At 39.2% G+C, this 24,833-nt stretch overlaps 1 protein-coding gene across 1 annotated transcript; it reads right to left on the bottom strand.

Annotated features, from left to right (window-relative positions):
- Nucleotides 1-1,325: 1,325 nt before the first annotated feature.
- On the bottom strand, nt 1,326-6,541 carry PCFS4 (PCF11P-similar protein 4). Its single transcript, XM_079008754.1, has 7 exons — nt 5,977-6,541; nt 5,424-5,525; nt 5,059-5,313; nt 4,180-4,779; nt 2,971-3,717; nt 2,224-2,775; nt 1,326-1,535 (listed from the first exon to the last, which is right to left on the bottom strand). The coding sequence occupies exons 1-7, from the start codon at nt 6,328-6,330 to the stop codon at nt 1,500-1,502; spliced, it is 2,646 nt and encodes an 881-aa protein (XP_078864880.1). The 5' UTR covers nt 6,331-6,541; the 3' UTR covers nt 1,326-1,499.
- Nucleotides 6,542-24,833: the final 18,292 nt, after the last annotated feature.

Here is a 24,833-nt window from a genome sequence, read left to right as displayed (position 1 = left end):
TAAACAATCTTTGAGGGAGGACATTAGTTAGTTAGACCAACTCTAAGGCTAACACTATGACACCATTTTTGTGAAAAACTCTTACAAAAATCATTTTCAATTCCTATCACACGTTAAAAATTAACACTAGAACATATTTAAATATTATAATTATAAAAGTAATGACTTCTTATTATTAAAAAAAAGGATAAAAATGAATGTGTAATATTATAATATGTATATATGTTTAGTGGTAATAAATATTTCCATACAAATTTGTTGAGTTACTTTAGCATTACACAAAAATATCGGCAAGTATAAAGGTCCATCGAAGGATTATGGACCTACAAAAAACAAATTTGTAGGTCCATTGGAGTTGCTCTTAGGAGACGGAGCAATGAAATGGGGAATTACATGTCTTATTCATCATTTGGAGGAAGGTTGAGCAAATTGGGCCGGACTGAATCGGGACCGGTTTTCATTAAGTTTGTGTATTTTCGGCTCATAATATTGTCGCCTATCCGTTGAGGTTCCAAATCGATTTGGTGCCACTGATTCCAGGTAGAAAATCAAATTTGTCCTTTTCTTTAAACTATCATAACTTCTTCGTTTAAAATCGCAATGACATGAAATTTGTTTCATACATGTAGTTTATTGTTTGTGCTTCATTTTAGACTATATAAAAACGTTATTTTGTTGTATATTGATTGAGTTACAGACCATAGTGTATAAAAGTTGAATTGTTTTTTTTTTCAACATTATCTACTTGTACTAACTGCATAGATACATATATCAGTTCCAACCGGATATTTGACCGAAAAACTAAGTCCAACACCAACCATTGCCGGTATGGTCCTTATGTCGATCCGTACTTTGGAGTGTTTTACTTTTATCCAAGGCCCTTTAAAAGACGTGACATTTATTAGCATGTGTTTGATGTGTCTTACTTTTATCATGAGCACTTTTAAAGATGTGACATTTATTAACATGTGTTAAACATTATTGTAGAAATGTACCCTGTAAGGATAAGAGTCGATTAAAGTGTCCACGTGTCCAACTATTTGAGGATTGTTGATGTTTACACCGACGCGATAGATACCAATATGTTCATGGCTAGTGTATTTTATAATATAATATAAAGTACTAATTCATTGATTATATGACGTATAGTTTCTCCTTCCAAACAACTACTGTAAGGAACAAACAATATGCATAATATATCTACAGATAATACGTTACAAGCATAAGTTCCAAACAATGTTGATATTTCTTGCAAATTTTTCGTAAGGAGGGTAATGGTTTATGGTATGTCTAAAAAATCAAGAATAAAGATGGGAATAAGCAAAAACAGAAACACCGGAAAGGAATAGTTAAATCTTTTCCATTTTATCCAACTATACATGTACATGATGATGACTCTGAATGAATCTGCATACATTTAAGCAGATTGATGTAAGAAGCACAAACTCATTTCTAACTTACATTAACTCCTCCACCTAAAATCAAATCCGCATTTTATCTCATCCAACATGCCGCATCCCTTCTTCCATTAATCCCTGCAAAAATCACCAAAAATGCTTTAGAAAAAAGTAAAGCTTAAACATTTCCAATTTTTACGATTTTGGTCCCTAAAAGTTTTCTCTTGCAACGTTTTTGATCCATGTCCCGAATAAACCGACTATTTTTGGTCATCGAGTAAAGCTGATTTTTGCATGTTTGGTCCCAAAATTTATACTCACTTTGAACAACCACCAAAAACATAACAAAAACCTCAAATTTGTACCAAAATTGCAAGAAAAAACTTTTTGGGACTAAAAATGAAAAAATCAACAATACCCAGGGACCTAATATGTACTTTCCAATTTAAAAGTTTTACAACTTCCACGTTTAACGCATGAATGATATAATGATAACAACAAACAAAACAAGTGCAAATTATATTTTTGGTCCTTCAGTGTAGCTGACTTCCCAATTTTGGTCCCAAAAAGTTTTCTCTTGCAACTTTGATCCTATTTGAGATTTTTGTGACATTTTTGGTCCCTGTTCCACGTAAAGTGACTATTTTTTTCCAAATTTTCAAACTATATGTATACCCATGGATCAGAAAGTCATTTAACTCGGAAGAGAGACCGAAAACCCAACCAAAATTGCAAAAATCAGTTATACTTGGGGACCAAAAATGTAATTTACTCAAAAAATAATCAAAGAGTAACATTACATATTGCATATAGCATATTTGCATACCCGTCCATTACTTCCAGAATCATCAGGCGGGCCCACAGTAGACTCGGATCTACATTTAGCATGAACAATGGGGCCCAATTGAGACCTATCCATACCCACAGTTGACCCACTTTGACCATTCATATAAACGGCACCTCTATACATCCATTCTTCCGTTTCATCGCTGTAAAAATCATCAAACGGCTCGCCACATAACGCACAAGCATTCTGATCCTCGTCGGCAGGGACCGCCACGTCATCATCATCTTTCTTTTCAATTAAATTTTCAGATGGAATTAGAAATCCAGGGACCGGATCGGTCCCTAATGCTTCTGCACTGCTGAGCCATACGCTGACATTTGCAAACCATTTTTGAGAGGGTTTTTGTTTACGGTTTTTTGACACGCGGTTTTTAGTTACATGCCAATCCATGTGGTTACTGTGTTCTTCTTGTGATTTGAAGCGGAGCCCACATGTTTTGCATTGTCTTGGAAGATCGGTGTATAATGCGGTTATTGCAGACTCGTGGCGGGTTTTGAGAACATCGGGATCGAATTCGAGTCCCACGGAATCCTGTAAATGGAATTAGAAAATTAGGTACAGTTGTACAGGAAAAAGGTGACATGACAGAACAGGTTGTACTGCATAAAAAGGTGGGACATGGATTTTCTATTCATTTGCATTTTTTGGAAAACCTAAGGAACCATTGTTGCAAAAATCAGTAATACTCGGGGACCAAAAATGTAATTTACTCTATCTAATATGTACCTGTTCGGGAGTTGGTTTAGTGAGTGAGAGCAGCCCTTGGGCCATCAGAGAACTGAATAAACCAGAAAGTGCACCGCCAGCTGGAGGTATTGAGGTGTTTGATGGAAGGGGTTGATGAAGTGGAGGGGGTCCTGGGGGTAAAGGTGGCAACCCTACACCATGCAAATGGAATGGAATTGATGATTGCATTCCAGGGACCGGATTCATGGAATGATTGGAATCAAATCGTTGTGGGGTATACCCACGAATCATGGGTCGTGCTGTTAGATGAGATGGGTTAAACCCCAAAGCAGGTGGCCGAACCTCTATCTGAGTTTGGAATTGCTGATTCCGGAGTTTGGGTAGTAGCTGGGTTTCACTGCCATCGAACGGCTGATTATGCAAAAACGTTGTGTTATCATTTACCGAATTGGAAGGATTCAACATGTCAAATGGACTCCTGACGTGTTTCTGAAACGGAATAGATGGACGCCAGGCTGGTTTTGAAGTTGGAATTGACAACTCCGGATTCATGATTCCGGGGCTTGATAGATTCAATCTGGGAGCTGAGGACAAGTGATGCTGTGGATTGGGGATTGGATAGGTATCAATGAGAGGGGGCCTTTGCCCCCGTGGATTGTAATGATGCTGAGGGGCCCACTGCTGTTCGTGAGAAAGATTTAATGGTTCTTGAGAGTAACGAGAAACTGGAATATCTGAAGCCTCGTTTTGGAATCCAGTCAGTTTTCGCTTTAATCCACGATCAGACTGCACAATGACAAATATTTACTTTTGAAGGATAAATGCAATAAATAGCAATGTACTTTCATTTGTTTGTTTATTGTAGCATCTTATTTTCATCTCTTTCTATTACAACACTGTATTTCCCATTTCTTCTCTTATCAGAAAGTTGTACTTAAAAAACTATGCCCAATTGAAGCATTTTGTACTTTCTTTTTTCCTTATTAGGACATTTACTTTGAAGTTTAAATATAATTTACCAGAGTGAAAAATGAAATATTATCAATGAAGGGGTTTAAATTGTACAAAACATACCCCTCGTTTAAGGTGCTTTAAAAGACAAATTGGAAAAAGAAAAACATAAAAACAGAACATATTTATCAGATACTTTTGACCAGAAAACAAAATAAAAACATTATCCACATGTCCAAGAACAACTACAGACAAAAAAAAATCCCATAAAAAGAAACTAAAAAACTTCAAACTTACCAATGAAACCGCATTGTTGGAGGCAACCGATGGGACCCGCTCCTGGTTAGACCAATCGCCTCTACCAAAACCGGTCCGATTGGGTCCCACCATTTGTCCCCTTTTAGAGCTACCTGCCAAAGTAGGACTCATGTCTTCCCACTCAAACTCCTCTTCTTCAGCATTCTGCCATGTCAGCACACCACCTTTACTACCTAATCCATTTGTGTTTAAATTTTTCCCATGTTGATGATTCTGATTAATCATTTTGTTTCTCTCATCTGTCCCATAAGCACTAATCAAAGCCCTTGGTCTTTGAACATCAAATCCATTACTTACAGCTACACCATGTGTGCCACTGCCACTAGGTGGTCTATAACCATAGCCATGATGTGATGGTGATGGTGATGCAACTTCAACCACTCTTTTAGGGGAATCAATCATGGGAAAATCTTCAAGAGCTGGTGATGGAGGTCTTGTATGACCATGACCAAATGGAGTATGACCTAGTTGACTAGTTGACCCTATTGACTGTCCATTATCAGTCTCATATTCATCAAATGCAGTTGAAGGCTGTCCAAGAATCTTTGGAGTTGAAATTGGTCTTGCATGTTGAAGTTTCTGCAACGATTGTAAGATATGTTATATAGTTATATACATTTATACTTATGTAGTGTTTGGTATGCAGTAATTTTGTTTGGTTTTTTCACTATAAATAACAAAGATGTTTGAATGATTAGCTCTATTCGCTCATTCCATTACATTGATCATTCCATTCCTTTGTGATTCCATTACATCATACCAAACAGACCCTTACACTAACACAAAGTTGTCCCAATGGGGAATTGAAATGATAAACAAATGGGACAAAGAGAGTGGTTTTCAATCAAGAAAGCTTACAGTATCTGTAGATGAACTTTCAAGCTGACGTCTTGCCTCCAAATACTTTGGATTGACATGTATACCATGAGCTGGTTTTGGGGATTCAGCATCTTTTAAACCAGAAGATTGATAACTTGGTGAAGGGGAAAACTGTAATTGAGATTCAATCTTTCGAAGAACAGAAGCTGGGAAAACTGTTGACCATGTACCAAAAAGATGGCGCATGGAAGGATGCAGACTTGGGTGCACTTGTCTGTATGCTGCACAATAAACCTAAAGGAACAAGTCATCACAAAAATGAAGAATAATAGAATCACATTTCGGAAAATGTAATGTGTTTAATTGTGTAAATGTAACAAAATTTTAACTTTTAAGGTACTAACCTCAGGCAAGCGTGCAGAAAAGTGTCTCACATACTCTCTGCCAATATTTTTGACAATACTATCCAGAAGATATAAAGAAGGAAGCTTTTGCTCAACTGGAACCTAGCTCACAAAGCAAACACAATAAACTCAAATAAAGTTCAAAAGAAACCTCCATTTTTGTTAAATAATGAGGGTCCAGCTCTTTATGTTTGCTACTGAGTTCCATGCTTTATTAGCTTCTTTTCAGGTCCTTTAATCCTAATATAGGTGGCTGGGATAAAATGGTTGTTGTTGTAAGAAAATAGCTCTCTTCTTTTTATCTAAGTCAACAACTTTAATGAACTTTTAAGCCAGATGACTCAGTCACATAATAAAATTCAATAATTGGATTCCACAGGTGAAACTTGGCATTCAACAAATCAACACAGCAAATTCCACAACTCACTACTAATAGCAAAGACAATCATGAATATACAAAATATCGGATGATTGAATAGTGTAGATAATTTCTACAGAAAACCTAACCAGATCTTCAGAACTTCAATCCCATAAGTAAACAGAACAAACTTACCTCGATAATTCGAGCACAAATTGCGTCGGCAATGCCCGCGCCATGTTCTCTCTGTTCCCCAGCGATTATCGTGAGATCAGTAATAATTGGCTTCGAATTAATAACCAACTCCGATAAAACAACTTCATATAACTCTACAATTTCTTCAGTACTAAGCAGGGGAATTTCAATATCATCGTCTCCCCCGCTAGAAACCCTAATTTCTTCCTCTCTTTCCTTCAACAAAAGCTTGAAACGATCAAGAATCGGAGTTAACGACTTCTGACTACTGTTGTTCGGCAACCCCACGACGGAATCATTCGGTGCTGGTCTGTAACCGATACTTCTACTACTCAGAAAACTCGCACCCTCCATTGGGATTGGGTTTTTTGGCGTTCAAATGGATAATGTTTGAATGGTGCTTTGAATTAGGGTTAGGATTAGGGTTAAAGTTAGGGTTAGGGTTTTGATGAAGGTTTGAGAGCTCTGTTCATGGCTTAAAGCATTGCGTCTGGAGGAGAGGGAGCGAGAGTTTTGGGAGGGGAAATTGCAGTTGCAGAGGGACGAGGGGTCGATGCGTGCATCTGGTAAATATGAGTAATTTATATTTTGAGCCCTTCAAATTTCAAGTTACGCATAAAAACATTGGATTTTTAACTTATTTTTTTAAAAGGTGTTGATTATAATAACTTTTAAAAACAAACTAATTAACAAAAATAACCTATTTATATTGGTATTTGAAAATTAGCTATTTTCTCTTAACTACGGCATTTCAGACTAGCTGTGTCCGTTCCAAAGTTAGTGTTGTCCATGAGATGTGACGTAAAAGAATTTTGAAACGTAAATGGTATACATATTTACATTGTATGGGATATTCTGGAACATACATTGTACATTCTGACATCTTACATTTCGGATGACATCTGGAATGTAAAAGTATTTCAGAGTTACAAAAATCAGCATTTTATTATCTATATTCTCATTGTATGGGATGTTCTGGAACGTACATTGTATATTCTGAAATGTACATACCGACATCTTACATTTCGGATGACATCTGGAATTTAACAGTATTCTGGAGTTACAAAAATCAGCATTTTATTTTCTATACTCTCATTGTTTTTGCACTACATTTCTTCATTACTCGTTTCACGAGCACTACACATCCATGATTTGCAACATTTCTTCATAGTTAGATATCTTATGGAAAATCTAATATGAGTTCATCAAATTGAGTTTATGAAGAAAGCTTTGCAAACCTACATGTTTACTTACATAATCTTGAAAAAAACAATATTGCAGGTTCTATCCATATCAAGAGAGATGTGAGGGGTTGTTTTGAGTTTTTGTTTTGTCTTTTTGGGATGTGTGGTAAAATACTTTTGTAACATATCACTTGTTTGTCTGCAGTTATAATTTCACTAATATTGTTATGATTGATTGTGTTGTTATTTAGACTCATACATTTCTAAGTTGCATGTTACTAACGATATTCGCTGATAGTGTCCCTCTTTAAGAGAACTACATACACATAATGTTCATAGTAGTTTCCATGAACGAAAACCATCAAGCCTTGCTCATAGCCTACGGTTTTAGGTATGACAAAGGATGTCGTATCTTGGTCTAATAAGGCTAAAGGAATGTATTATGAACATTAGTGAAGTAGCCTTCATAACCAATATTTCTAATTGCACTCACATTCCCTTAGTCATGTCTTTCCAGATTGATATTGTGGATATTGTTTTTGAATTTTTTTTTTATAAAATTGATATCTGGGACTAGAATTGTTCAACGAGTCGAACGTTTGTTCTGCAAGGCATGCAAATTGTAACATCCCAAAAATACAGGCCAAAAATTTCATTTTTAAATACGTCATTATAAAACCAACAGTGTAATAAAACATTTGTAGTATCATGTCATGTCAAAACCAAAGTAGAAATAATCAAACATGTTATCATAAAACAATAGCAGAGTGTAATCCCAAAGATCTCATGTGCGGAAAACCATAGTGTGATGCGCTGCAATCAAGCCGGCTCCTTTCCTTTAAACACGAAGTACCTGAAACCAAAACTGAAAACCGTAAGCACGAAGCTTAGTGAGGTCCCCCATCATACCACATACCACACAATCATATAACATACATATACTGTTAGGCATATCTGGGTGCCCGACCTACCCCTTCGGTCCTCTCGACCGGATACTGTCTAGCATATCTGGGTGCTAGCCTCCCCTTCGGTCCTCTCGACCGAATACTGCCTAGCATACCTGGGTGTTGGGCTCCCCTTCGGTCCTCTCGACTGGATACTGCCTAGCATATCTGGGTGCTGGCCTCCCCTTCGGTATCTTTCAACCGGTAACCGGAGACTATTTCACCCTTAACACTACCACATAAAAGCATAGCATAAACACATAAGTCATATACTGCCTAGCATATATGGGTGTTGGCCTACCCCTTCGGTCCTGTCGACCGGTAAGTGGGAACTATTTCACCCCCTACAACTACCACATAATATCATATCACATATATCATAATCTGTCTAGCATAGTTGGGTACTAATCTACCCCTTCGGCCCTATCGACCGGTAACCGGGGACTATTTCACCCCCTACTACCACTATCACATAACATCATATCATGCTAGCACATAAACATAACATGTAGTAGCAAACATAGACAATTATCACAAAGACGATCATCTAACAACAACTCCTACTGGTGGGCCGGCATTGTGGCCGTAGACCCACCGCTATTGGAAGGTAACTCATCTCACACTGCTGAAGTCCCGAAGACACAATCCCACACTTGCTGAAGTCCCACAGACTCGACCCCAGCTGCTGGCTGACAGATTCCCGAACTGTCAACACCAAAATAACACCCAATTAATAATTGGGTCCCAATGCATAACCATAAGTACATTCTTTGGGTAATTACTACATTACCCCTAGCTTGGCTTATTCAAGCCCAAGGCCCAATCCATAGGCCCAAAGTCAATTAGGAATCAAAGCCCAACACATGGCCTCATTTTCTAAATTGGGCCTAGGCCTATACATGGTCTTATTCTGAGGCCCAACATCATGTAATTATTAAGGCCCAAACTATGGCCCATCTATGGCCCAATTTTCCAAATTGGGCCTAAACCCCTTACATGGGCCTTACCCTAGGCCCATTAAATTATTCTAGTTCAATTGCTTGCTCTTGGATAGTCCATTATTATCTCAATCATTTAGGCCCAATAGAAAGGCCCAACAATAAACCCAAGTGAAATTAGGGTTTCACATAAAATGATGATTAGGGTTAAGTTTCCTACTTAACCCATTAAGGACTTAATCCATTAAGTCCAATAATGCTTAGATTAATCTTTGCCAATGATTATTATTTAATATCTCAAGTTATTAAATAATTCTCGTGTGTCTCGATTAATTCCCCAAAATTAGGGTTTTGATGGCATTAGGGTTTTCCAAACCCTAATTAGGGTTTCCAACCCAATACTAGCCCATTTATTAATTTGTTGGTCTTTTAGATCAATTAGGGCTTTATTGGGCCTATCAAGCCCACTAAAATATTATTAAGCCCATTAGGGTTTTATTGGGTCCATTAGAGTCCATTAAGCTTCATTGGGCCCATTAGGGTTTCAAGGCCCATTAGGGTTTTAGCCCCTTGTCCAAACATCCCCAAACTAGCAATCCCAACACAACCAAGCACACCGCCACCCGACATGGCGGCCGGTGGTGGTGATGGATTTTCTTCACTATTCAGATTTGTTACTATTACAATACCCAACCGATTAACACACACACACCCTAATCTAATTACAAAACATATACACACAAAAGTACACCCACCCGCGGTGGTTCACGACGGCATGAGGCGGCAGCCACCACCTCACGGTGGTGGCAGCGGTTCCTTTAGCTTCTAACACGCAACAACACCACACACACCCATGAATACGTCCACAGCCACCTCCCACGGTGGCTGGTGGTGGCGGAAAGAAACAGGAACGACAGCCAAGGCTATTCCGGCGGCACCCTTGTCCTCGTCGGAGGCAGCAGCGTCTAGCAGCATCGTCGGCGGCACAGCCGCATGGCTGTGACTGAAACGAGTGGAAGAACCAGCGGTCGGTGGCGGTAACTTGCGATGTAACGGAGGAGCAAGGCGGCAAGAGCGATATTCACGTCCACAGCGGCGGTGCCAATGACCGGGAAAGAGCACCAGCCGCCACAAAATAATATCCGGCGACGAGATGGTCTCCAACGAGAACGGCGGCAACGCGACGTCGGAAGATGGAACCACGTCATGTATCACGATGGCGAAGGAGCGGCGGCAGCGGCCCCTAACGGTCGGAGATGGCGACTGAAACCCGCTTCCCTTCGCTTCTGAGCGAACAACGGCATCACACATGGTCTCCGTCTTCAGCAGCGACAGAAAAAAGCAATGGAGACTCGGTGGTCGGAGGAGAAGGGGGATAGGGTGGTGGCCGACGGTGGGAGGTATAAGGTGGGGATGACGGTTGCACATGGTCTCTAGGGTTAGGGTTTTGTGGCAATGAAACAGTTAAATACCCGGTGTTGAAACTCACGGCCATATTGACAGGAATGGTCCCTCTGTCTCCCTTTTCTTTCAAAACCAACCCTCAGATTACCATTTGGACCCTGCCTCTTAAAACCTTTACAATTTAAGTCTGGATTTTACCAATTAGCCCCTCTCTCAACATTTATTTTCAAATGAAATCCAGAAATTACTATCTGGCCCTTCTTCCATAATTCCTTTTCATAGTAATTTCAAATAATTACCATGGAGCCCCTAACTTCATAAATAATTATAAACTAAGTCAGAAAATTACACTTTTAACCCCCGACTCCTAAAATTGTGACAATTAGCTCTTCGAAACCATCCTTTTATATATAATTATTTATTTAGAGCTACAAGCCATTCATTAATTTATTTATCTATTTAATAAATAAACGGGGTTTTACACAAATCTTATAGCATGTTTGATTTCTAAGAAAAATCGACTAAGGTGTTGTTTGTTAATTAAAAAAAAAAAAAAAAACACACACACACACACTTCAGACCACTTATTGCTGCGCCGCGCAACATTTAGCCCTTCGCAGCTGTTTGTTTTTCAAAAGACCTCTGACTTAAAACTGTTGTGTGTGTGTTGCGTGGCGCAACATTAAACCAATTGCTTCAAACCTCTTCACGCCTTAGTTTAACTTACTGCAGCAGTCTGCAGACGTTAAAAAACAAACATACTTTTTATTACATGCTACAGCCGTTTGTTCCACCTCTTCTGCTACAGAGGATTGCAGAGGTGGTCTGCAGACTTCATGCATTTTCTCTTCGAAAAAACAAACAACACCTAAGTTACATCAATTATTCCTCACCCAGCGTACCTTTCTTATTGCATGTATGATTTTGAAGAAAATTTAGCAAAAGCTTTTTTTTCCTAACACTCATTTCCATATAATATTCGATGATATTTCCCGATTGTGTAGCCATGATTTTGCCAAATTTTGTATGAAGTTTGTATTTGAAAATTGGCTAAAATGATAATCTTGATGTGAAGTACACTTCTTTAGGATTGGTTTATTGGTACATGAATTCTTAATGTTGAAAGAATGATCGAACATTGCACCATATTTGTGCACTTACGCCCATTGTTCAATAGGGAAAGTAAGTTCATTATATGGATTAATAAACTTAAGCTTTAATAATAAATTGTTTCTCATTAGTCGTTGATAAATTGTTTGTAATCATAATGAATAAGTACCCTTTTTATTAATCTAAGCAACTAGACAGACTTCAAAAGAACATTAATTTGCATACAACTCAAAAAAAATACCTCAAAAGGTTGGCATATGTTGGTGATTTCAAGAAAATACTTTATCCAAATAAAACATATTTTGACAATATTCATCAGATTTACCAAAAATAACCTCGAAATAATATAAAGCATTTCATCAAGCAGCTTACATGCAAAATTTTGTTAAGAACATATGTTTATCCAAATCAATGGTGATCTTCTCTAATATTTCAGCTGTAACATCGTAGATGGTAGTGTGTCGAACAAATCAAAGTTGTACAATGAACCAAAAGGCATTATTTTATTCAATTTGATAGTATACATAATCATCACTAATGATCCGAAAACATGTAACATAATCATGGTAACGAAAGAGCTTTGTGTTCTCAAAGCATAAGAAAAAATGCACTAATATATGGGAGTTATGGACATTAGGCTAGACATTGAGGATTGACGGGGTTAAACCCTATTTTTGTGCAGTGTATAAAAAAAGGCGAACCACTTCTTTGACATGTCCTAACATCCTATCGTTGTCATGAACCACAATGCAACTGAGTGTAACCTTATCATATCTCTCATATGATTTTTTTGGAAAATCAAAAACCTACATTGAAAAAAAAAATTGGAAGACCCAAATGTAACATCCATAAAATTCAAGCCAATTTAAAACTTTTTCAAGCATTCAAAAACCTTTAATTATTACAAAATGTTTTCAAAATAGTTTCATATCAGAGTATCCTAAAAATCAAGATCATAAAAATATGAGGAGGTGCACGATCACGCCTTCCCACGATCATCGGAAGTACCTGAAACAAAATCCAAAACTATAAGCCCGAAGCTTAGTGAGTTCCCCCAAAATACCCGCTCAACAAGTAACACACATATAATAACAACATACTATGGGCCCAATCAACCATCAGGTTGGAATGCCCCAGGCCCTCAACCATCGGGTTGGAATGCCAACATATTATGGGTTCAGTCATCCTTTGGATGGTATACCCTCGGCCCACAACCATCGGGATGGAATGCCTACATATTATGAGTCCAATCATCCTCAGGATGGAATGCTCTCGGCCCACAACCATCGGGTTGGAATTCCCCGGTCTGTTAGCTCTCGCACAAAGCAGATAAGCCTCAACCACCAATCAATCATGTGCACATATATCAGATAATCACATAACAGTCTACAGACAGACAAACCGATCTACAAATCACTAAGCATGGCAACATCCTATCTACCAGGATACCGATCTAACTAATCATAACCTCATAGAAACATCATATCTACCAGGATACCGATCTAACAGATCACACTAAAAATAAAGCAAGATAACAATCCAAAGGGTCGGCCTTGGTGCCTTCGACCCTCGAGTATAGTGATGAAAACTCACATCACAAGTAGCTCAGGATGATAATGTCAAACTCCCCAAATACAACTCCAAACTCAATCACCTACATCCACCAATGATCCACTTTCATAAATTTCCGAATTACTAAAATACCCCCATAAGTCAAAACTGGTCAACCCTTGGTCAAAGTCAAAGTCACCGGTCAAGGTCAACAGTCCATGTTGACCCAAATCGTTGAGTGTAGCTCTCTGACTCGTCGAGTTCCTTCAGAACTCAAGAAATTGTGAAAACCCTAGTCGACTCGCCGAGTTTCCAGACAACTCGTCGAGTCCATGCAATGTCAAGAATGTTAGGAAAACCCTAACCAACTCATCGAGTTACATCTCTAACTCGCCGAGTTCATGCAGAATCCAAAAGACGGGAAATCTTTATTCAACTCGTCGAGTTAACTATATAACTCGTCTAGTTCCTTTAGTCCATTTCTCATTCAGATGCTTTTACATGAAACCAAATCTCCAAACTGTAGATCTAGGCTCCTAGGGTGTTGTTATCATGTAAAGTTGCTAACTTTACGTGTATTCAAGGCTCCATGAAGCTAAAACACTCATAACTAGCCTTAGAAGAAGGTTTTGGACATGAATTAGGGTCAAAGCTTCATAAAGCTTGAGGCTTTATGTCCATAAGGTCCTAGAGGAGTCCAGATCTGAAACCATGCCCTTGTGACAAGCTCAAATTCGGAGGTGACCCATTTTTGCACCAAAATGCCCATATTCTCACATAAGCAGAGATCTAGCAAATGAAAGGTCAAGGTAAAGACTTTTTTACCTTCAAATGCAAGCCAAGATGATGTAGATATTGGATCTACAAGCTTCTTCTCATTCCAAGCTTCTTAATCTTCAAGCTTCTTCAACAAATGCACCAAAAACACACTTTAGCTTCTCACACACTTAATAATAAGGTTTAGATCGATTAGGGTTGCTTCTGGCCATCAAAAGGTGTTAAGGAGGCTGGAGGAAAGGGCTTAAGGTCCTTTAAATACGGTACAAACCCTAAAAGTTAGGGATTTCATGCAAAGCCTATACTCGTCGAGTTGTGGTCCTCCAACTCGTTGAGTAGAAGACATAAACAACGCGGCCATATCCGTTTCCACACGACGAGTTGGGGCATCCAACTTGTCGAGTAGGCCTTTAAATATGAATATAAAGCTGTAATATTTATACTTGGGAGTCGGGGTGTTACACCAAAACTGGAAGAAACCTAAATCTAAAAATCAAGATTTATACTTTTAAGAGCGTGATTGAGGTGTGCAACCACCGGAACTTTTTTGTTCTTTTGAATCTATCCCTCTTTTTTAAATGTTCATAACTCACTCATATGAAGTCAGGATTACTTAATTTTTTCCATCTTGTTATTTGATGTTTATAATTCATTTTAGACTGTATAAATACATATTTTGGTTGGATTTGAATCAGTTATAGGCCCTGGAAGACAACATATCGATGTTGCATATTTTCGGTTTTAGTATTTCATTATTTTTAATTTGTCCAGAGTTTTAAAATGCGCATAACTCACTCATATGAAAATCGAAATTACTCGATTTCTTTCCACAATGTAATTTAATGTTTATACTTCACTTTAGAATTTACAAAGTCATATTTTCATTAAATATTAAATCATTTACAGACTCCAACAAACAACATATGATTTACAACATATCAACCATTTCTAGTTGTTACACCCAGTTTTGAAAGTACTCAGTTGTGGTCTCGGAGGCCAAGAGTATAGGCGATTCAGTCTTTTATGGGTCTCGGGTCTTATTCATAAGGTTTTAGGCTTGAGGGTGTGGCTAGGAGCATATGGCTTCCCGCTACCTTTTTGTGGATATAAATTTCGTCGGAAACAGACTTAGAATGAAGGAGTTATAACACTTTGAAGTTATTAGCAACATACGTTCAGAGTTCCTAAACCTTGATTTTGGGGCTAAGCACTATATAAAGAACATAATGCCCTAGATATCAGCCTCCCTCTCATTCTTAGACAGCCACCACGGAACCCTAATCCTTCCTTAAGTGTTCTTGGATCTTAGGAGGCCACTAGAGAGCATTTTGGTGTTGTGAAGCCATTTTCCAAGCAAGTGAAGAGCAAAGCAAGGAGGTGGTTCAAAGGAGAAGTTGTAGATCCGAGATTGTTGTTCCATTTCAAATCACCTTGAGATATAAAGCCATGAACTTTCCTCAAGTATGCTTAGATCTAGTGTAGTGATGTTTTGGACCATTTTGGTCCCAAGAATAGAGCTTTATGGTCAAATCCGATACTTATGCTTAGAGTTGCCATTCACAGTGCTAAATGAGTCCCTAAGGTAGAAAGTTGCCATCTTAGATGTCTTAATGGGTTCATAAATGAGTTAAGATCACTTTCATGGAAATAGAATACCATTTTTAGAGTTTGGGCATAGTTGGGCCATGTAAAGTCACCAAGTCAGTGACTTTATGGATTAAGACGTTGAAGAGGACTTGGATCTGTGATTATAGCCTTTAGAATAGAGTATTAAGTGCTTAATGGGAAAAGTGACTTAACAGAGAAGTACGTTGGGCGTACATGCATGTACGCACAACATACACACCATTCAGCCAATACGCTTAGCGTACAAAGGAGTACGCCTCGTGTACTCATCAAATATGGGCTTGGCGTGTTTTGGGCCTCGGATTGGGCCATACATTGGATTTTGGTTCTTTGGGCCTTAGTGAGCCATCAGAAGTCATATAATTTGGGCCAAGAATATGTTTGGGATTAGGGTAAGGCCCATTAGAGGTATTGGGCCTAATTTAGTAAATTAGGCCATTAGTGGGCCACTAGTGGGCCTGGGAAGCCTACCTAGTGTTGGGCCTTTTTATATTATGGTTTTGGGCTTTAGATATGGACCAAGTTGGAATAGGGGTAAAATGGTCATTTTACCCTAAGGAGAATTATTGGTTTGGACTAATTTTTATTTTGGGTAATGGTAGCTCGAGGAGTCAAGAGATTAGCAGTTCGGGGATCTGCCAGCTAGTAACGAGAGGTTTATTTGCAGGATTCTACAGTCAGCTTGTGAGGTGAGTTTTCTCCTGTAGGAACGGGTCTAAGGCACCAATATTGGCCCGTTTATGTATGTTAGTGTATGCCGGATTTAGATTCGATGTCGTGGTTAGCCCGATGTGGTTTATGTCGGAGCATGGAAATGCTCTACAAATAATGAGTGATAGTTAGGTTGTATTTTTCTTTTATTGTATTGTTGGTGTATTTTATCTCTCCCTCCTATATAAATGGAGAGGTGGTCATTTTCTTATTATACATCTTTTCTTACAATGTAATCTCTAGAGAGAGAAAGTGGTGGGAGCTAGGGAGAGTTTTCTCTCCCACCATTGTTCTTCATGAATATTATTATTATCTATCTTTTTCTTTCTCATATTCTAAGAATTCTAATCATGTTCTTCATATTTTTATATTTTGATACACGATAAATCTCAAAATTATTCTTCCGCATCCACCGTTCGTATAAAAATGGGTTCCTACAATTGGTATCAGAGCCGTACCTTGAAGATCTCACGATTATTTCAAGGGAACGACTCCCATTCGGTGATTGTCTTGAAGTTTTTCGTGTTTTTGCAAGAATTTTCGGGTTCAAACCGGAAATTTATGATGAGTTTTCTATATTTCCGGGGTGATTCTTACTTAGTAGAATAATTTTGGTGTTGCTGCCCATTCAATTTTTCTACTGGAAAATATGTTCTTGAAGTTCTTATTATCTTGTTGTTGAAGGAATGAAGAAAAAATGAGAGAATAAATTATTTTTGTGGTCTCAAATTGTTGAAGAAATTGTTCCAGGAGGTTCTTTTATTCTTGGATGAGAAGACACAAAATAATGGGCTTATTTTCTTGAAGAAAGTGGAGAAAAGCATTTCTTTATTGAAGATTTCTTTTCCCAACAACTTTCATCATCTTGAGGTATGAAGCTCTTATTCTTCACACTTTAGTTGTTGTGAATATTTAATTTGAAGTGTTTGGACGTAATATTGTGCTTTCATAAAACATATTGTCCTTGTTACTCTTTTGGGTAAAGAGTACTCCACTCACTTTTGCCTTCCCAAGTAAAAACCATGTGACTATGACAAATCCCATCACTTTTGTCCCCAAAAAACCCACCTGCACATTCTTACTTTTGCCTTCCCAAGACCATCTTTTGACCTATAATGCTTAAAAAATATTCCCCTCAATTAAATATGAATAAATGGCCCTTGCGGTACCATTTTTCATCATATATTCAGCCCTTCTCGGAGCCCCAAACCGCAACCAAAAACTGCCTACCGGAGCCTCCTAAGAAGCTTCCCCGCAGCCCTTCTTAGCCTTGGTACCACAGCCCCTTTCAGGCCTATGTACAGCAGCCCCTTAGTCCAAACCGAGGATCTGAAGCCTACTCTTCCATTGTAACGCCCTGTTTATTTGAATAAATAAATAAATGTATAGAAGCCCTAAAATTAATAATAATTGAGCAAGGCATTAATTTTGAGGAGTTAAAGGTCATAATTATAGAAGGTGGGGGTTAAAATGTAAGTTTTGGGTTAGTTTCGTAAATAGTTATGAAGGCAAGGGCTCCGTGGTGATTTATGGGACTTCATTTGAAGAGATTATGGAATATAGGGGCTGTTTGGTAATATTTGGATTTACTTTGAAAGAAAAGAGAAAGAGGAGGGCTGATCTTGGCATTATGGCTAAAGGTTTGGGGAGGCCGGGTATATAACCCTTTGTGTAACCCTAACCCTAAGGGTGCTTACAGCCGTCACCATCCACTCTTTAGACTTCTGGCCGCCACCCTACCTCGCTTCTCCGACCAACCAGCTCATCGGCGAACCATGGTGCCGGCGAAACCGTTCCTTGCTGTTTTCGCTGCTGACTAAGGCAGCGATCGTGGTTTCGGTATACGAGAAAGGAAGATCGGAGCTGTAAGTCGTCAGCCGCCTCCATTATCGATGAAGACAACTCGACTGCCGCTGCTATTGTTGTAGTTAAGGAAGCAACTCCCATCACCGGGTGCGAGTTTTTCCAATCGCCATTGGTCGCGCTTTTCCGACCAGCCGAGCGCAACAACTTTATCTCCGGACGAGGGCAGTCGACGGCGTGGTTTTCGGGTCTGTGTGAGTCGCCTTTGTTCCGCCATCCTCCTCCTTCTTTTTCTGTCGCTGCTCATAGTATAACTCGACTGTTTCGGCGTCGTTCTGACCACCCTTCACCATCGTTTCCCAACAGACGAGTGGCCGCCGCCACTCCGAGCAACTGATGTACGACGCTGCTGCCGCCTCTCCGGGGTTCTGCCATCGCCAAGCACCACCAGGTGGTGGTTGTGTGACTTTTCCAAGCATAAGGGTGTGTGTGTGTGTTATTTTAGTGATGTATGATTGGGATTGTTTGATCGGAAAGCCGAGAATAGCCACCGCCACCACCGTAAGGTGGTGGCTGCCGCCAAGCACCACCGCCGGCCACCATGGTGTGGTTGTGTGTGTAGTAGTTAGTTTATGTTAGTGGGTGTGTGTATTATTTTTTTTTGATAAAAACCTTGTAATTGTAATTAACATAAATAATAAAAGTAATAGTAACCACCACCGTAAGGTGGTGGCCGCCGCTGTGAGCCGCCATTGACCACCGCTACCCGAGGTGGTAGTGGGTGGTGCCCCGCTAGCAAACCCTAATGGGCTTAGATATTGGTTTTGGGCCTATTGGTCCATGTTTGGATGGAAAACCCTAATTATGAGTTTTGGGCCTTAGACTTATTGGGCCCACTTGTAGGCCATTGGGATTGGATTGTGAATTAAGCCCAAACTATTCCATGCCATTTATCTAGTAGAGTAAAGGACTTAATGAACTAAGTCCTTAATGGGATAATTGAGAAAATACTAATATTTGAGAGATTATCAGCACACGCGGGAATTATTTTATAAGTGAATATTAAATAATAATCATTGGCAGGAATTAATGTAAGCAATAATGGACTTAATGGATTAAGTCCCTAGTGTGTTAAGTCCTTAGTGGGTTAAGTAAGAAACACTTAACCCTATTTATCATTTGATGTGAAACCCTAATTTCACTTGGGCTTTGTGTTGGGCCATCCGAGAATAATCAAATGGGCTAGAGTAATTAGTTGGGCTTTAGGGTAAGGCCCATATGAAGGATTGGACCCAATTTGGAAAATTGGGCCATAGATGGGCCATAGTTGGGGCCTAGATGGTTGTATGATATTGGGCCCTAGAATGATACATGTTGGACTGGACTGATCAATTGGGCCTTAAGGGATGTCCATGTAGAGGTTTGGGCCCAATTTGGAAAATTGGGCCATATGTTGGGGTTTGATCCCTAGTTGACTTTGGGCCTATGGATTGGGCCTTGAGCTTGGGTAAGCCAAGCTAGGGGTAATGTAGTAATTATCCAAAGCATGTATTTTTAGTTACGTGTTAGAACCCAATTATTAATTGGGTGTTATTTGGTGTTGACAGTTCGGGAATCTGTCAGCCAGCAGCTGGGGTGGAGTCTGTGGGACTTCAGCAGTGTGGGATTGTGTCTACGGGACTTCAGCAGTGTGAGGTGAGTTTCCTTCCAGTAGGAACGGGTCTAAGGCTACAATGCCGACCCGTTTAGCTAGCAGTAGTTTCCGGACTTCGATCTGATGCAGTAGTTAGTATGTTTGATGCCTTCGTGGCTCAGACAGGATTTATGTGTTATGTGTTCCGGGTCATGGCCCGATGCAGTATGCAGTATATGTGTGTCTATGTTAGTTGATATGTTCATGTTATGCTTTGTTCAGTTAGTTCCGGACTTCGTTCCGATGCAGTTAGTCCGGACTTCGGTCCGATGCAGGGGACAAGGTCCCAGTCAGTTTCCAGATTTCGGTCCGATGCAGGGGGCAAGGCCCCAGTTAGTCCGGGCTTCGGCCCGATGCAGTTTCCGGACTTCGGTCTGATGCAGGGGACATGGTCCCAGTTAGTCCGGGCTTCGACCCGATGCAGTTTCCGGACTTTGGTCTGATGCAGTGGGCAAGGCCCAGTATGTGCTTTATATGTTGTATGGTATGTGGTAGTTTGGGGGAGCTCACTAAGCTTCGTGCTTACGGTTTTCAGTTTTGGTTTCAGGTACTCAGTTTCAAAAGAGGAGCTCAGGAAGATTGCAGTGCACACACCATTTGTTCAGCCTGTGATGTTTATACTCTGATATATTTGACAGTTGTTAAGATATTTTGAGATACATTCTTTATGATTCTTATATGACGATTGATGAATATGGTTTTATTACTATTTTAAAACGAAATTTTCAGACTGTATTTTTGGGATGTTTCATCCATGCTGACCAAAAGCCTTCCCTGCTAACCGAAGTCCTTCAGCTCTACCGTAACTTCGGATCTGCTCTTCTTGGCTCGGACCGCAACCTCGGACCGCAGGCGTCTCCTTCCCGGCTAGCACCGCAATTGCAATCAACAACTACCGCAGCCTTTCCCTACCCACTTCGGTTCCTTGACTCGTCCGCACCCAAGACCCCCTTTAACGCACCCACACCTCATCCGAACCTCCACCCGCAATCCTCCTAGACCCTCAACCTCCTTGCCTCCGACCCTCCTCCTTCTTCCTCCTTCTCTACCCCTCCCCTCCTCCCCTCTCTTCATCCTTCAGCTTCTCCCTCATTCCTCCTCCTCCCCCTCCCCCTCCCCTCCTCCTTCTTTTTTCCTCCCCTCTCTTCATCCCCCCTCCTTTTTTTATCCTTCTTATTGTTTTTTAAAAAAAAAAATTCAGCCTTTTTATTTATTTATTTTTTCTAATTTTTTTTAAGCCAATTTTTTTTAACGACAATTTTTTTTATTCAAACAATTTTTTTAACACCAATTTTTTTTATTATAACCAATTTTTTTTAACACCAATTTTTGCCACAACCGAACCTTAGATTGTCACATTGGTTCATTTCATGCAGGTTATTTGGAAGAATACTCCTACCGCAGTCGGACTTCATATCATTCTTTGTGATGCTTGCACTGCAACGGTGATTGATCAACAAAGTTGTTTCGCATTCTTCACTTTATGGGATTTTATGACTTGTCGCTCTTGATTTTTGGTTGACGAATCATGTATCTTGAGCATGTGGACTTTATTTTTCTATTGAATACCGCTTCGAGAGTTTCCGACACCGCAGTTTGGGTATATTGATATAGTTTCGGCACAACAGAGATATTTTTTATGCAGTGATTCTTTATTCTATGGTATTTGTTCAGGCAACTTCAGCAACTATATCACCCAACTTCTCATAACAACAAAGTATCTTTTTTACTCTATTTCTGGTGTCTTATTGAGACCTTTCATACATCTAGGGAGAGCTCTCTTAGCTCTTGGTATCCGACACTCTCTATCTGATGATTTGTTGATTTTTGATATCCGATCATTGGTTACCAAAAATAGGGAGATAATATCATCCGAATTTGGTTCTTATGATTTTTTGAGTTTGGGTTTTTGAAGACTTATGAAGACGATTATTTATTTAGTGATGCGATGTGGCACTTATTTTTGGTCTTTGCGGATCAAATTTTTGGCATTACTCGATGTTTTCCGATTCAGATTATTTATTATTCGGACTCTACCACATGATGATTTTGTGTTCGCATCCGGTTCAGATCTTATGATTTTTCGAGTTTGGATTTGTGATATGCTGAAGACAAAGATTATTTTGACGATGTGACGTGACACTTATTTTTGATCCTTGGAGCAAGTTTTGGCATTGTTGGACCATGTCTTTGGACTCACATTATTTTTATCCGGACTTTATTTTATGGATGCTTCACGTATTTTAGCAGGTTATTCTTTGAAGAATCTTTGTGCATTATGATTCGAGAACTCGAGATGTTTTTCAGACTTTTTGAAGCCGAAGTGTTTCTTTTATTGGATCTTCTACTTGCTCATGGTGACCTTCTTCTTCCGGTGATTATGACTGGTTTGAAGATTTGGATCTTATTTTTTCTGGTTCATTGGTTGTGCTTTGAAACCGAAGACCTTCATTGTTTAGAGATTCATGGTTAGTTTCAGACTTCACAGACACTTCAGAGTTTTAGAGACATTTCATGTGACATCCCCAATTTCACGGCCAGAAAAGACCGATTTGTTTATGCTTTGTTTTTAAAATCAGAGTAATCGTTTAAAGAAAACTGTTGCGAAATTTGTCCCCAAAACAAAATATGACAAGAATTTATCAAAGCATTTCTTAAAGAAAAATATTTTAATTATATAACAAAATCTCGGGATGTAATGTTCTGATACAGACATATAAGCATAAACAGAACTTACATTTTATTTACACTAATGATTTACATCTCCTTTAATCTCTCAGTGAAATTTGTCTTCGTATTAATACCTGTGATACAAAGAAAACTGAGTGGGTCAGGCTTGGGAGCCTGATGAGCATATAGGGTTTTCAACCCACAATAATACATATATTATATTCAATCATCAAACAATCAACCCAAATACCCATCCCCATTATCTCCTTTATTTCTTAAGGTTTTACCCTAAGAACCAATTATCATTCATTCATTCATTCATAAGGATTTACCTAAGGAATTGGCACGAAGTCCATTGCTGTCGAAGTTTATCTATCAGATACTAAATCCATAGCTATTAGAAGCTAATCCCATTGTCGCCAAGGTTTACTCAACAGGCATGAAGTCGCATCGTCACCAAGGCTTTTAATCAATAGGCACGAAGTCGCATCGTCACCAAGGCTTTTACTCAATAGGCACGAAGTCGCATCGTCACCAAGGCTTTTACTCAATAGGCACGAAGTCACATCGTCACCAAGGCTTTACTCAATAGGCACGAAGTCACATCATCACCAAGACTTTACTCAATAGGCACGAAGTCACATCGTCACCAAGGTTTATCAAATAGGCACGAAGTCACATCGTCACCAACTATTCCATTTACCCATGTTCTACCCAACATTTTTTGTAGATATAAATACAAACACAGTTTAAATCATTTAACACCGTATAAAAACATCAACTCCAAGCCTATCTCAAATAGACAAATAATATATAACACATAGCACATATTTCATAGCTAATACATTATATTTATGTGTTAGAAGAAAGTAACTATAAACTCACCTGATCAGAAAGATGATCGGACAACACTACGGCTTGTAGAAGTAGTATTCTTCGGTGAAACCGGGAGATCTTCACAAAAACCGGGCTTCTCGCGGGCAGAGTTTTGGCTTGAAAATTTCACTTCTCGGGATCTTCGGGGCTTCGGGACTTGCTTCGGGGCTCGGGAATGACACCGGAGCTTCGGGATATTTCTTGCACAAAAATCGAGGCAAAACGGGAGAGAGAGAAGAGAAAATGAGCAAAGGAATCGGCTGCCCTCGCATTCTATTTATAGGGTGCTGAATCTGGGATTACGTCGGGCGTAAATCTTGGTACGCTGGGCGTACTAAACCTTACGTTGGGCGTACGCGACGTCATTGCATGTGTATGCACTCGAGTGACGTCATTGCATGCGTAGCTGAGGCGGTTCCGAGTATGTTGGGCGTACTCCAAAATTACGTTGGGCGTACTCGATTAAGCAGACTTCAAACTTGCGTAACTTTCGCATACGAGCTCCGTTTTTGACGTTCTTTATATCTACACGTAGGTGAGACTAAGCTCTACAACTTTCATTTAGACTCCGTCAGCTAATTTTGACTTTATTTTTATTATTATATTTTTAACAGGCCGGGACAGGAAATGTCCGTTAAAAATTCATAACTTCTTCCTCCGACGTCCGTTTTCGTCTGTCTTTTCACCATTGCACTACTAATAACGAGATCTTTGATTCTCGTTTAGATTGCTTCGGCTAGAATTCACTCGATCTCATAATCGAACTTCGGGATGCACACTGCTAAGCTGCAACTTAGAAAAATCATAACTTCCTCATACGAAGTCAGATTTGGACGTTCTTTTTATGCACGCTCTCGGTTTAACGAAATCTACGACTTTCATTTAGATCAATAAGGCTAGATATCGCTCTAACATAAGTTCACATTTTACATCATTCAACGTCGTGTCGGTTCTGTCGCGAAATTCGACAGGTCATAACTTCTTCGTTATAACTCGAATTTTGGCGTTCTTTATATGCACGGAAACCTTGTGACATATACTACAACTTAGTTAAGATTATTCAATCTAAATAATCTTCTATCAAAAAGTTGTTTTTTGACGTTTATCATCTCTAAATTGACTAGCCCTAATCTACGGGCGTTACATTTCAGCATTTGATTCTCACTATGTTTCATTTTATTACCACACTTGCTAGTCGGATTACTGTATTATACCCTTGTATCACTTATTGTATCTCTCATCATTTGTAAGCATTTAGGGAGAGAATGATGGAGCATGGAAATGCTCTACAAATAATGAGTGATAGTTAGGTTGTATTTTCCCTTTATTGTATTGTTGGTGTATTTATCTTTCCCTCCTAGATAAAGGGAGAGGTGGTCATTTTCTTATTATGCATCTTTTCTTACAATGTAATCTCTAGACAGAGAAAGTGGTGGGATCTCTCCCACCATTGTTCTTCATGAATATTATTATTATCTCTCTTTTCTTTTTCATCTTCTAAGAATTCTTATCATGTTCTTCATATTTTTAAATTTTGATACGCGATAAATCTCAAGATTATTCTTTCGCA

Source organism: Lactuca serriola, chromosome 7, assembly GCF_051521515.1.
Source record: "Lactuca serriola cultivar US96UC23 chromosome 7, Lser_US96UC23_V15, whole genome shotgun sequence".
In the NCBI taxonomy this organism is placed as follows: domain Eukaryota; kingdom Viridiplantae; phylum Streptophyta; class Magnoliopsida; order Asterales; family Asteraceae; genus Lactuca; species Lactuca serriola.
Note: the sequence above shows the minus strand (reverse complement) of the source record. Positions and strands in the feature narration are given on the sequence as shown.